Here is a 14,641-nt window from a genome sequence, read left to right as displayed (position 1 = left end):
ATGAACAGAACAGGCAACCATACAATGATCCATCCCCTGTTGCCCATTCCCAGCTTCTGGCAAACAGAGACTAGGGACACCATCCCTGCCCAGCCTGGCTAATAGCTGTTGATGGACCTATCCTCCATGAACTTATCTAGTTCCTTTTTGAACCCTGTTATAATCTTGGCCTTTGCTACACCCTCTGGCAAGCAGTTCCACAGGTTGACTCTGTGTTGTGTGAAGAAATACTTCTTTTTGTTTGTTTTAAACCTGCTGCCTAGTAATTTCATTGGGTGACCCCTAGTTCTTGTGTGATGAGAATGAATAAATAACATTTCCTTATTTACTTTCTCCACACCCAGTCATGATTTTATTGACCTCTGTTACATCCCCCCTAAGTTGTCTCTTTTCCAAGCTGAATAGTCCCAGTCTTATTAATCTCGCCTTTTATGGGAGCTGTTCCATGCCCCTCATCATTTTTGTTGCCCTTTTCTGAACATTTTCCAATTCCAATGTATCCCTTTTGAGAGGGGGCGACCCCCATATCTGCATGCAGTATTCAAGGTGTGGGCCTGCCGTGGATAGAGGCAATATGATATTTTCTGTCTTATTATCCATCCCTTTCGTAATGATTCCCAACATTCTGTCAGCTTTGTTGACGGCCGCTGCACACTGCGTGGCTGTCTCTCCCCTGTCCAAAACAGCAGGAGAAATAGCCTGGGCTAGCTGAAGCTGAGAGTGGAAAACTGGCCTGCACTTCCAGGGGTGGATGGGAAATGTAGTTCTTTTTCCTCCTTGGGAGCTCTCGCTCCCCCTTGGAAACTGTAATCCTTCTCCACAGCTGGGGTCATCAGACAGCCGGGCTCAGACAATCCTCAGGCAGTGCAGTGCAGTTCTCCCAGTTCTGAGCCCAAGCTCAGAGGCCAGCTAGTTTCCTGCAGCATCACCAGGGATGTATGATTGTGAGCCTGGAGGAAGTGAATAAGCTTTTCCCCCATGCATGCTGAGCATCCCACGTCTGCCTATTGGGCCCTGTTGTTTTCTTGCTCTCCTGGGGAGAGACCTTCATTAAAGCCCCCACTGTGCTCAGCCTATGGGTTGGACTTTCTCCAGTGGCTGGAACCTCTCCTGAGCCGGAGCCTGCAGGTGAGAGGAGAGACCTGGGGGAAAGGGCTGGGCAGGAAAGTGACTCTGCACAAACGGCCCCTCCTTGCCCCATCTCTGCTCCCGGGGGTCTGTGAGTCCCAGAGCTGCTGCCCTCCCTGACCCCCCTGTCCCCACTTCAGGCTCTGCTCCCCTGAACACTTGCAGAAGCCGAGCCAGCTCTAGGGAAATTGTATAAACTCTGCACTTGGTCTTTCTCTTGTGTCTGTGCCCTGCTCCTGCGTGCAATAAATGTGTGTGCAGGATCCTAGGTGGGGGTGGGGATCACCTCAGTGTCATAGAGAGGGACCACTCTGTGACAGGATTGCTATGCCTATGTAATATGCCAAGTGAGGGGACTCACCAAGGCCATGGAATACTACTACCTCGCTCTCGTACAGGAGCGACACCCACTTACTATCTAGCACTTCTCATCAGTGGTGCTTTACGAAGGAGGTCAATTATCACTGACCCCTTTTTACAGAGGGAGAAACTGAGGCAAGCTCCAGTCACCCATGCCTCCTCTTGACCACCTGTGTATTTTTCTTCTGGTGACTTCTTCATTTGCCTTCACATCTCCTCCAGTGATGCCGGAAGGACTGGAAAAATGTATGTGGGGTGGGAAAGCCACGAAAAGTTGGGGGGCAGCTTGGGGAGTCCAAGAGGAGCAGAGGGGTGACTCCCAACAAGAGCCCTCCCCCTACCTGTGCCCGGATGCTGCTCCCCATCAGTGCCCGTCCCCCCTTCTGGCTCTGCTCACAGCAGCTATTTCCCCATGGGCAAGTGTGACTACTGCGTAGAGCAGGACACCTGGGTTCTTCTGCCACTGGCCTGCTGGAGGACTTTAGCCAGGTAACTTCCGCTCTCCAGGCCTCCGTTTCTCCATCTGTAAAAGGGGGGTTAATGATAGTGTCCCCAGCTTCCTCTGTGCTCACCGGCCACCGAGTGCCTATGCTTTCCAAAGTGTGTGTTTGGGTGCAGAATAGACCTTGTCCATCTCCCCGCCAAGTCTCTGTCACCTCTGATCTCTCTAGACCAGCTTAGACTCCTGTTGGGTCTTTCCCTGACCTCCTCCCAGCGAACCCTGCTGCGTGTCTCAGGTGCTCCAAAGGGATAGGAGTGTCTAGCGTTCCGTTCTGTGCACTGTGGTGCCCCCGATGAGCCCTAGTCATAGGCTAGGGTCCCATTGCGCTAGGTGCTGTACGAACAATAACAGGATACACGATCCCCCCTGGGCTGCAACTTCCGCTCTAGCTTCCTGCTGGGCTGTTATGTGGTGTGGGAACCTGAACACATTTTTGGAGGGTCGTTCCTGTGCAGGACTCCTGGGTTCTGCTCCGGGCTCTGGCACTGATCTGGTGCATGATCCGGAGCAAGTCACAGCCCTTCCGTGTTTTTTTTTTTTCTCCTGCTGATAATAGCTCACCTTAACTGATCACTCTTGTTATAGTGGGTGTGGCAACAAAGATTTTTCATGTTCTCTGTGTATATATATATATATACCTTTTTTCCACTGCATGCATCCGATGAAGTGGGTTTTAGCCCACGAAAGCTTGTGCTCAAATAAATGTGTTTGTCTCTAAGGTGCCACAAGTACTCTGCGTTCTTTTTACAGATAATAATGAGATTTACCTTTCTTTGTGAAGCGCTTTGAGATGTCTGGCTGAAGATCCCCATGTAAGTGCTGAGGGCCAGAACCCCAGCGGGTGTAAATTAGCATAGCTCCATGGGGCTAGATTCCCAGCTGATGTAAATTAGAATCGCTCCATGGGAGTCAATGGGGACCAGATCCCCAGTGGGTGTAAATTAGCATTGCTCCATGGGAGGCAATGGGGACCAGATCCCCAGTGGGTGTACATTAGCATCGCTCCATGGGAGGCAATGGGGACCAGATCCCCAGAGGGTGTATATTAGCATCGCTCCATGGGAGGCAATGGGGACCAGATCCCCAGTGGGTGTACATTAGCATCGCTCCATGGGGCTAGATCCCCAGTGGGTGTAAATTAGAATCGCTCCATGGGAGTCAATGGGGACCAGATCCCCAGTGGGTGTAAATTAGAATCGCTCCATGGGAGGCAATGGGGACCAGATCCCCAGTGGGTGTACATTAGCATCGCTCCATGGGAGGCAATGGGGACCAGATCCCCTGAGGGTGTACATTAGCATCGCTCCATGGGAGGCAATGGGGACCAGATCCCCAGAGGGTGTACATTAGCATCGCTCCATGGGAGTCAATGGGGACCAGATCCCCAGAGGGTGTACATTAGCATCGCTCCATGGGAGGCAATGGGGACCAGATCCCCAGAGGGTGTACATTAGCATCGCTCCATGGGAGGCAATGGGGACCAGATCCCCTGAGGGTGTACATTAGCATCGCTCCATGGGAGGCAATGGGGACCAGATCCCCAGAGGGTGTACATTAGCATCGCTCCATGGGAGTCAATGGGGACCAGATCCCCAGAGGGTGTACATTAGCATCGCTCCATGGGAGGCAATGGGGACCAGATCCCCTGAGGGTGTACATTAGCATCGCTCCATGGGAGTCAATGGGGACCAGATCCCCAGAGGGTGTACATTAGCATCGCTCCATGGGAGGCAATGGGGACCAGTTCCCCAGCGGGTGTACATTAGCATCGCTCCATGGGAGTCAATGGGGACCAGATCCCCAGAGGGTGTACATTAGCATCGCTCCATGGGAGGCAATGGGGACCAGATCCCCTGAGGGTGTACATTAGCATCGCTCCATGGGAGTCAATGGGGACCAGATCCCCAGAGGGTGTACATTAGCATCGCTCCATGGGAGGCAATGGGGACCAGATCCCCAGTGGGTGTACATTAGCATTGCTCCATGGGAGGCAATGGGGACCAGATCCCCAGTGGGTGTACATTAGCATCGCTCCATGGGAGGCAATGGGGACCAGATCCCCAGTGGGTGTACATTAGCATAGCTCCATGGGAGGCAATGGGGACCAGATCCCCAGCGGGTGTACATTAGCATCGCTCCATGGGAGTCAATGGGGACCAGATCCCCAGAGGGTGTACATTAGCATCGCTCCATGGGAGGCAATGGGGACCAGATCCCCTGAGGGTGTACATTAGCATCGCTCCATGGGAGTCAATGGGGACCAGATCCCCAGAGGGTGTACATTAGCATCGCTCCATGGGAGGCAATGGGGACCAGATCCCCAGTGGGTGTACATTAGCATTGCTCCATGGGAGGCAATGGGGACCAGATCCCCAGTGGGTGTACATTAGCATCGCTCCATGGGAGGCAATGGGGACCAGATCCCCAGTGGGTGTACATTAGCATTGCTCCATGGGAGGCAATGGGGACCAGATCCCCAGTGGGTGTACATTAGCATTGCTCCATGGGAGGCAATGGGGACCAGATCCCCAGTGGGTGTACATTAGCATAGCTCCATGGGAGGCAATGGGGACCAGATCCCCAGCGGGTGTAACCAGCCATAGCTTCCACAAAGTCAGCCGAGCGATGCTGATTTACACCCGCCCAGCATCCGGCCTGACGCCTGGTTCCCGAGGCCGGCGGGGACCAGCCCCGCTCCCCGCGGGGCGCTGCGTGGCACAGGGGCCTGGAGAGCCCGGCCGCCGAGCACGGCCCTGGCTGGACCCGGATTCCCGACACACACTCCCCGCAGGCGGCTGGGGTGGGGGCAGAATCCCTCTGGCCAGATCCGCCCCCTTTGGGCCATGTTCTGCCCCGGCGGGAGCGCAGCAATGCGGATCCAGGAGCTGGTGCCACCAGAGGGCTCTGGTTATTGCGGAGGGACGGGAGGCTGCTCTGGCTTATGCCTTTGCTCTCTTCCTCTGTATTTGCTTCTTCTTCTCCTTCGCTCAGGATATCAGGGGGCTGAGCTTCCTGGGTCAGACGCTGAGTGCCAGCAGCTGCGTCCATAGTGACCCAGGAGCCAGGACTGAGCAGTTGCTGCGCCAGGGAAAGACCTTCAGCAAAGCGCCCTCTGCGCCCAGCCCAGATTGGGACTCTCTCCGGTGGCTGGGACCTGCCCCGGGCTCTGCCCACACCAGCTCCTGAGCCGGAGCCTGCAGGTGATTGAGAGAGAGAGAATTCAGTCTTGGCTGTGGCCAGACTGTAAAAATGGCTCCTCGTTACCCTCCCCATAATCTCTGCTCCCGGGGGGTCCGCGAGTCCCCGAGCTGCTGCTGTCACTGGCAAGCCCAGGCTCTTGCTCCTGTTTGCATGAGTGGATCCAGAAGTTAGCATTCTCCTCTGTGTGTGTCTGTGTGTGATTTAACTTGCTGAAGGCGGCATGGAGCTGCGGTTGGCTCTGGGGGGGATGTAAATTGGATTTCAAAAAGCCTCTGTATGATCCTGCACGGAAAGGTGGGATTTAATTAGCCAGCGCTCGCAAAAGTGTCTTTGCTAGAGAAGGAGAAATATGTTGCCAACACCAAAAGAAAATGCAATCAGACATGAGAATCAGCTGCTAGAGCATAGGAGTGAAGGGTAGCGAATACATTTGTAAAGAGCTCTGGCCCTTGGAATTGCAGATGAGTGAACCTGATTTCAGTATCTGGAAAATCTCTTTCCAGCAATATTTAAAGATGGTTATAAACCCTCAGCTTCATAGGCTGATAGGTCAGTATTATGTGATCGAGACTAACCAGCATAGCTTCTGCAGAGCAACATCATGTTGCTCTAAGCTATCAGAGTTCACTAACACAGTGGCTCTCAACCTTTCCAGGCTACTTACCCCTTTCAGGAGTCTGATTTGTCTTGCCTACCCCCAAGCTTCGCCTCACTTAAAACTGCTTAGTTAAAAGAATCAGACTTAAAAATGTAAAAGGCTCCAAAAATGTAAAAGGCTGAAAACCTGCTTCCTTTCTCATTGTTACCATATCATGAGAAAACAAATCAACTGGAATATAAATATTGTACTTACATTTCACTGTATAGTCTACAGAGCAGTAGAAACAAGTCATTGTCTGTATGAAATTTGAGTTTGTCCTGACTTCACTAGTGCTTTTTATGTAGCCTGTTGTAAAACTAGGCAAATATCTAAAGGAGCTGCTGTGTCCACTGGAAGGCCTCTGTGTACCCCCAGGGGTATGCATACTCCAGGTGGAGAACTAGGGAAAATAGTGGATAAGGGAGAAGCAGTAGACAGGTTTAATTTGGACTTTCAAAAACTTTGACAAAGCCCCTCACAAAGGGCTATTAAAAAAACCAAATAATGATGGGATGAGAGGTAAAGTTCTATTCTGGGTTGGAAACTGGCTGAGAGACAGGAAACAGTAGGTATAAATGGCCAGTTAACATAGATATAGAAGCTTAATAGCAGCTCCAGACTAGGAGGTTTAATATATTAGTGATTTGGAAACAAGGTGGCCCCCTTTGCAAATAACTAACTGCAAGAGTTTTGAGTCAACAATTAACTCTTAACCATTAACTAACCCAGCTGGGCAAATGGGCAAAAGAACATCTGTGTCAATGAATGCATGGCAATGCACAACAGAGGGAATGATTTGAACCTGCAACCTGGGTTGTAAATTGGTAGAAGTGGGTGAAAATAAACGGAGGCAATTTTCAGCGACTCAAGGCATGTGTTATCAACTCCACAGGACGTGCTTTTGTGGTTGACTAAGAAGTTTTGTGTCGGCTGCCCAAGAGAAAGGGTTTAAAGAGTAGAAAATAGTTTAGCTTTGAAACATCGGCTAAAAACCAGAGACAGATGGTCAGCTGGTGTAAATTAGCAGAGAGACACTGGACAGGAGCGGCTCGGATTTACCCTCTGCATGTGGCCCAGGCTGGGTGGGACTGGAAATGGAAATCACATGGGATACCCCATCAACACACAACCCCCCCACAGTGCCTTTTCCACGGAGTCCCTGCTTGGGACAGACCACTACTTTAACTCTTCCTTTCTCCTTCCCCCAGGCTTTTGCCTCTTTCCCCACCCTGCCCTTCTGAAATCGTGGGGTGTAATTCTCCATCTGCCTCACATTTTGTTGCAGCCCGGTCACATCCATGCAAAGCAAATGCAAAAGCTCCAACGTTCTGATCTGGTTGACTTTTGCACCCACCCTGTGTAGGTGTAAATGATCCACCCCAAGGGGCTTGTAACACACTTAAAGACCTAGATTGTATGGCCAGAAGGGATCTCTTTGGTCACTAGTCAGACCTCCTGTGTAGGATTTCACCTGGAGATTCATGTAGTGAAGGTGGGGATTTTATTCTTGACCCCTGTAAAGTGTGTGTGTGTCACAGCACCCTCTATCCTCAGAGAGGATAAGAGGCTACTACTGGCACCAGCTGCTGAAGTTCCTCCTTTAGCTCAAGAGGCTCAAATATGTGCTTTGATGGCGGAAGATTCTGTGTTCAAATTCTGCTACTGACCCTTCTCTGCACGTGGCTCTTTCACAAGGCTGTGGGAACCCTTGTACCCTTAATTATTGGGCTCAAAGGAGATTATTGTTGTTGTAATTTGGTGTCCATTTGGAGCTGAAATTTAGCCAATGGATTAGGGCCATTTCATTGGAGATAGGCAAAATGGAGGCTTGAATACCATGCAGCAGTGAAAGAGGACTGTGTTTTGTATGTTGTTTGAAAATCTCACACTGTTTCAGGACTGAAGTTATGTAAACATTTAAATTAAGCCCTTTTCTCCAAATTTCCTGCACCAAATGCCATGAGATAAAATCGCAAGAATACAACATTGAGTTTCCAGCCTCCTAAACTGCAGAGATGCTTGAAAATGTGACCCCTATAGGCTCAAAAACCAGAAAGAAAATACTCTTTCCCCCCCCCCCCCCATCATTTATCATTATTTTTTAAATCTCCTTATTTTTTGGTTGGGGCCTGAATGCTTTGGGGTTGGCAATACTGTAGTTACCCTTACCTTTCTGCTACGTTCCCCTCACACACACTGATATAACTCCTGCTTAGTGTGGCTTTCTCCCCTCTAGTGACAGAAACATGTAGAGCTTTGAGCTGGCTCCTGATGGTGGGGCACACCACCTGGGTCTCTTCGTCTGGCAATTGCAGCTCATACTGTTGGATCTAGAGGTTGCAGGTTTGAGCCCCACCCAGGAGCGGGAATCTTACCCTTCTGCTTCTATCCAAGAGAGGGTGAGGGGTATGATGCCCTCAGTAGATGAAAGGGATCTGGTCTCTTCCCCTCCCTCCAGTCTCATCCTTGGCTGAGTCTGTTCCTGGCTTGGAATGCAGCACAGATGGGACCAGGGTGTGGGCTGCCAGGAGGATGCAGCCACCAGATGGAGAAGTTGAAGCTGGTTAGTATATACCAGTGGTTCTCAAACTTTTGTACTGGTGACCCCTTTCACATAGCAAGCCTCTGAGTGCGACTCCCCTTATAAATTAAAAACACTTTAAAATATATTTAACACCATTATAAATGCTGGAGGCAAAGCGGGGTTTGGGGTGGAGGCTGACAGCTCGCGATCCCCTCCCATGTAATAACCTTATGACCCCTGAGGGGTCCTAACCCCCAGTTTGAGAACCCCTGGCATAGACCTTTCCAGATCAGCTGGTCTGTCTTGCATGCGCACCTGCTTCCCTCCAGCCCCTGTGTCAACAGCAGAGTAGCCCCTGGGTATGGGGGAGAAAGGGGGAGACCCCCCCAACACATTTTCCTGAGACTCCAGACTCCCCATTGCCCCTGCTCCACGCCTCCTGCTATCAGCCCCTTCCCCACTGAAATGAATGGGAATTGGGTCTCCTCGCTGTTTCTGAAAACTTCACCCCTTAGTTCTAGAGTTGGTCGGAGACACTGGGATGGAAACCTTATGCCATCGGAATATGCAGTTCTGTCATCAGATTGATTTGGGGGAAAAAAGGGAAGAAAACGTTTTGATTGTGTGTTTTGAAATGACTCGTTTTGAAATTGCCATCATATAATGCAAAATAGTAAGGAAACAAGTCAAAACAAAACCTTTCAAATGCCCTGAAACAACTTTTTGAATTTTCCTTTGCCGAGAATTTCGAAATTTCCGGTGTTCGTGCCAACTCCCAACGCAGGTCCGTTTAGAAATCACGAAACCCTCTGTGACATGGAACCTCCGTACTCTGCACAGCTGTGCTCACTTACATGTCAGTGTTGGGCGCTTACATGGCCTTCGTTATTGTAGCACTTGTGCACTTTGCAATCACAATTTTTAACATCTATATTCATGCCCCTCCCCCAGTGCTATATGTTTGTTGGAGAAGCCAGGTCCAAGAACTGGGCTTTGCACTGGTGGCGGGGAGGTTTGTGAGGATCCTTGCTTCCTGAGAGAGTTTATTCCACTGCCTTAGGCACCTCCAAGAAAGTTCTGATTCATGCAGGGCCCCCAGCTGCTGTAATCAGGGTACCACCCACAGAGTCCACTTAATAACCAGGAACCTGATGCTGCAGCCTGGGCTGATCCCAGGAATAAGAGGTAGGGGCTTAGCAGAAGCACATTAGGCCTGCACAGGGGAGGGAATGACAGTCCACCCCGGGAGGCAGAGGGCAGCCTGGCCCTGCGATGCCTGCGCCGGCGGACTTACGGCTGGGGCGGTGGGTGCTGAGCGGGGGAGGTTTTGTTGTTGCAGAGGCCGGCGACCAGTGGAGGAGGCAGGAGCCGTGTCTCACCATGGAGCAGTACGTGCTTCTGGACCCCCGGCAGAGGGCCCTGTACAGGGATGTCATGCAGGAGAGCTACGAAACCCTGATGGCCCTCGGTAAGTAATCGCTTCCTCTTCTCCATAGGGAGCCGCGAGTGGCCCCATTCAGGGGTCTTCCTTGCTGGGGAATCCACCCCCTGCTTCCTCCTACGCCCCAGAACTCAGGGATGTAGTGGAGAAGGGAGTGAATGAAGCCATGGGAGCAGGACAGTGGGTCCCAAGTGGTAGCTAGGGCTGGTGGTAGCTAGAGCACTACCAATTTCACGGCTGTGAAAAACATGTCACAGACCATGAAATAAGCCCTTCCCCATTCAATCTGATCTCCTTCTGCTGCTAGGAGAGCCCCAGCCAGTGGGCTCCTAGCTCCAGCTGCCCTGGGGAGTCACGGGACTTGTCCAACCCCTGCACAGCCGCTTGGGGGGCGGGGAGAGCTCAGACCCACTTCCGGGAAGCTCCCTGATTGCTGCCTTCAGAGTCCAGCTCTGAAGGTGGCATGGAAGTGAGGGGGGCAATCCTGTGACACCCCCCCCCCCAACAGATTTGTGACTCCTCCATAATCCCCTTTTGGGTTGGGACCCCACGGTTATACCACCATGAAATTTCAGATTTAAACATCTGCAAACGTGAAATTTACCAGTTTTCAAATCCTATGGCCGTGAAACTTACCAGAATGGACCCTGAATTTGGTAGGACCCTAGTGATAACAGAGGGAGACAAAGGCGGAGGAAAAGGATATCCCAAAGGCAGGGCTGCAGAAGCCTGCAAGACAGGACAGGACTTGTCCCAGGATGCCAGAAGGGTCTGGGAGGGGAGGAGGTGGGTCCCTGTACTGGAGGCAGCAGAGGGTGTGAGGAGGATACCTCCAGGTGTGTGTGTGGGGGGGGGGGACAGGCCCCTCAGAGTTACTAGGAAAGGCAGCGGAGGGAGACTGAATCTGAGTGGGAGAGCGGGCATCTGAGGGCTGGAAACAGATCTCCCTTGAGGAGCTTTGGGGTGAGAATTGGCGGATGGGATAGCAGGGCTGAGCGAGAGGGGCTCCTCTGGGGTGGGGAAAGGGAAAAGCGGCCTATTTAACAGGGGCAGGAGTAAAGGGGTGGGGAACAAGCTAGTAGAAATGTGACTCCTCTCTGATGGGTTGTGATGTCACTGGATTTCTTGAGCGGTGAGGAGAGAGGCTGAAGGCGGATAGGAGATGAGGTCTCTCACAGAGGGGAGAAGGACAAAGGACCTGGTTGTGGCAGAGAGCAAGAGCCCCAGGGGCTTCTGGGAAGGGGCCACTGAGGCTGAGGGAGGCGGGGGGGGGGGTGTGCGGCATGGCAATGCCCAACCTGCTCTGATCTTGCTCGTTTTGTTGCTCGCCCTGTCCCCGAGCAGAATTTCCAATTTCCAAGCCTGACCTGCTCTCCCGGCTGGACCGAGGGGATGAGCCGACAGCCCTGGATCTTCACGTACCCAGAGGTGGCCGGGCAGGTGAGTCCCTCTCCCTGCAATGTCACGCATGGCTTCCCACCAACCCTGACTGAGCCCCGGCAGTAGCTCCCTCCCCGGGAGCGTCCGGATGGGATGCAGAGGCAGAATCGGTCCCCCTCCTTTTGGGGTCGGGTTCTGGGGGGAGATGTGGCTGCTGGCCGTTTGATCTCCCTGCTAAGGGCAGACAGAAAGCAGAAGATCAGGAGTCCGAAGTGCAGGCAACGTGATGTTTATTGGTGTTAATCAGGCAAGCATAGCCATAGCTCTGCACGCTGGCAGAGCCTGTTTCCCCAGTGTCCCCGTTCAGGCATAATTATACCTGTAGTGTACGCCCTTTGTCCAACCCCTTACCATTTATGGTCATGTGCCATTTTGGAGGGACTTCGGTCTGGGGGCTTCGGTACCACCTCTTTTGTACCCCATGGGGGGGTAAGGAGTGAGGTTATGCTTCAGTCAGGGACAGGCATTTCTTTGGCCTGTTAGTGTTTCTTATACCCCCCGCCCCACTCCAGTCCCTTTGCCCCTCCTGACTGGTTGCCTGACCTTGCCTTGAGATAAGATCTGAGGCAGTCTTCAAGTGTACGCTCGTATATTACACCCCCATTCTACCCAGCAACACTTTAGCTCTATTTCTTATCTCTTCCTCCCCCTCCTCCCATCTCCTTGTGGGCAGATGTAACACAGTGTTCTTTGTTCACCCATATTAGTAAGAATATAAAAATATCAAAAGCCAAACGGGCCAACAAGACCCAAAATTCTATCTCCAGCAAATATAGAGGCCTGAATGCTGCATTATCATCACTAACACTCCTCGGCAGTTGTGGTTTGTTCCCCTCGCCATGCAGAGAATGACTCGTGTCTGGGTCTCTCTCCCCTAGCAGCAGACAGCACCGCCAGTGGGAAAGAAGAAGAGAAACCCCAGGAAGCGAGCCCAGAGGAGCCAGCCCCGGGAAAAGCCGACGGCGCTGGGAAGGCTCCCCAAAGCCCCGAGGCAGGGGAGAAGCCGCCGGCTAACAGCGGGGAGAGCCCCAACACCTGTGCCGAGTGTGGCAAGACCTTCAGCCACAAGTCGGCACTGGCCAAGCACCAGAAGATCCACACAGGCGAGAGGCCCCATGAATGCCCCGACTGTGGCAAGACCTTCATCCAGCGCTCGGACCTGACCATCCACCGGCGGGTGCACACCGGGGAGCGCCCCTATGCCTGCCCCGACTGCGGGCGCCGCTTCAGCGTCAGCTCCTCCCTGCTGACCCACCAGCGCACCCATGCGCCGGGCGGAGAGAAGCCCAACCGCTGCCCGCAGTGCGGCAAGAGCTTCGCCGACCCCAGCGCCCTGGCCCGGCACCAGAAGAGCCACCTGGGCGGCAAGCCGTATGAGTGCGGCGTCTGCGGCAAGGCCTTCGCCTGGAGCTCCCACCTGGAGCGGCATCAGCGCATCCACACGGGAGAGAAGCCCTTTCAGTGCGGGGAGTGCGGCCGGGCCTTCGCCTGGAGTTCCCACCTGGACCGCCACATGCGCACCCACGCGGCGGCTGCGGAGGAGGAGGAGGCTGAGGAGGAAGCCCCGCCCCCGCCGCAGAGATGCGCCGACTGCGGTAAGCGCCTCAACCACCAGACGGACCCACAGCGCTTCAAGCACAAGGGGACGCAGACCCAGGACGGCGGCGGCGGGGTGGGAGAGGGGCCCTGCCAGGTCGAGGAGAGTGGCCCCGAGCGGCCCCACCGCTGCCAACAGTGCGGCAAATGCTTCAGCCAGAGCTCGAACCTGCTCAAGCACCAGCGTGTGCACACGGGCGAGCGCCCCTACGCCTGCCCGGACTGCGGGCGCCGCTTCCGCTGGGGGTCGGCCCTGGCCAAACACCGGCGCACCCACGCCCGGGAAAGGCCCGCCGAGGGCCCGGCGCCGGCCCGTGACGCCGGCGCTGCCGGCAAGCCGTACCCGTGTGGGGCCTGCGGGAAGAGCTTCGGCTGGATCTCGCACCTGGAGCGTCACCGGCGCATCCACACGGGAGAAAAGCCCTATCGGTGCGGGGAGTGCGGGCGGGCCTTCGCCGTCAGCTCCCACCTGGAGCGTCACCGGCGCATCCACACGGGTGAGCGGCCCTACCGCTGTGGCGACTGCGGCAAGAGCTTTGCCGTCAGCTCCACCCTGCTGGCTCACCGGCGCACCCACGCCACCCGGGAGGGGAGGCCTCACCAGTGCCCTGACTGTGGCAAAGGTTTCACCGCCGCCCCAGCCCTGGAGCGGCACCGCCGGCTGCACCGGGGTGAGAAGCCTTACCAGTGCAGTGTCTGTGGCAAAGGCTTCGCCTGGAGCTCGCACTACGACCGGCACCGGCTCACCCACACCGGAGAAAAGCCCTTCCCCTGCGCCCACTGTGGAAAACGCTTTGGCCGCAGCTCCCACCGCAACCGGCACCAGCGGGCCCACGCCCAGACCGGCGCGGAGAAACGGCACGTCTGTCCTGACTGCGGCAAAGCCTTCAGCCTCAGCGCGGCCCTGGTGGCCCACCAGAGACTCCACACCGCTGGCACCGACAGCCCGCTCTCCCTGCTGCCGCCCGCCTGGTGGGAGGCCGAGAGGAGGACCGGGACGACCACGCCACCGCCCGAGGCCTGGGCTGAGGATCCGGCCACCCGCTTCCAATGCCCTGTCCCCTCCGCTTCCCCGACTGCTTCCCCCCGGGCCTGGGCGACCAAGTCTCTCTCCGCTCCTGGCACATGGAGGCCAGGGGAACGGGAGGCCAGTGCTGCTGCCCCTCTGGAGAGCTGGGCCCAGCAACCTCCTCCCAGCTCCTAACATGGCTAAGCAGGGTGTGTAGGGGGAGGGGGAACCCCTGTCTTTGGAGAGAGCCAGAAACACCCTCTACCCTGGATGGGGCTGGTTGGGGGACTGGCATGTTCTTCCCCCCCCCAGCCAGGGGATTCTCTACGGGTGAAGGGGGGGTGGCAGTTTGCCCCCTCACACCGGCAGCATGATTCACTGCTGATGCAGAAAAATGGCCCTTGAGCTGCCTGGTAGCTGAGACCCTCTTCTCCACCCCCCCCCCGCAGAATGCCATAGGGCCAGGGGGTTCCCCCCACCCACCCCATACCCAGGCGGAAATGAGAGCTAGAAGGGAAGGGGGTGGAGGGCTGGGTCTGGGATAGGGACTAGATATGGGGGGAGGTGGGGTGGACATCAAGCAGGGGGGATGAGAGTTTGGGGACTGGGGGTGTAGGAACCAGAGGGGGCAGCAGACATTGGGTGGGGGGAGGGTGGGAAGCAGAGCGAGGTGGGGGGCTGAGTGTTTAGGGTTCAGAGGGTTGGATGGGAAGCAGATGGAGCTTGCAGCGTACGGGTGTGCTGGGGGCAGGGGGGTATCTAGCATCGTGGGGTAGAGATGGGATTACGGAGGTGCCGCC

At 54.8% G+C, this 14,641-nt stretch overlaps 1 protein-coding gene across 1 annotated transcript; it reads left to right on the top strand.

The window, feature by feature from the left end:
• Nucleotides 1-4,860: 4,860 nt before the first annotated feature.
• On the top strand, nt 4,861-14,385 carry LOC140898127 (uncharacterized). Its single transcript, XM_073311575.1, has 6 exons — nt 4,861-4,897; nt 5,026-5,190; nt 8,290-8,394; nt 9,695-9,823; nt 11,141-11,236; nt 12,115-14,385. Exons 1-6 carry the CDS (start codon nt 4,861-4,863, stop codon nt 14,034-14,036), a joined length of 2,454 nt encoding a protein of 817 aa, XP_073167676.1. The 3' UTR covers nt 14,037-14,385.
• Nucleotides 14,386-14,641: the final 256 nt, after the last annotated feature.

The sequence above is a fragment of the Lepidochelys kempii genome, chromosome 14 (genome assembly GCF_965140265.1).
Source record: "Lepidochelys kempii isolate rLepKem1 chromosome 14, rLepKem1.hap2, whole genome shotgun sequence".
NCBI classification, from domain to species: Eukaryota; Metazoa; Chordata; order Testudines; family Cheloniidae; genus Lepidochelys; species Lepidochelys kempii.
The sequence above is the reverse complement of the archived record's forward strand: the minus strand, read 5'-3'. Positions and strand labels throughout refer to the sequence as shown.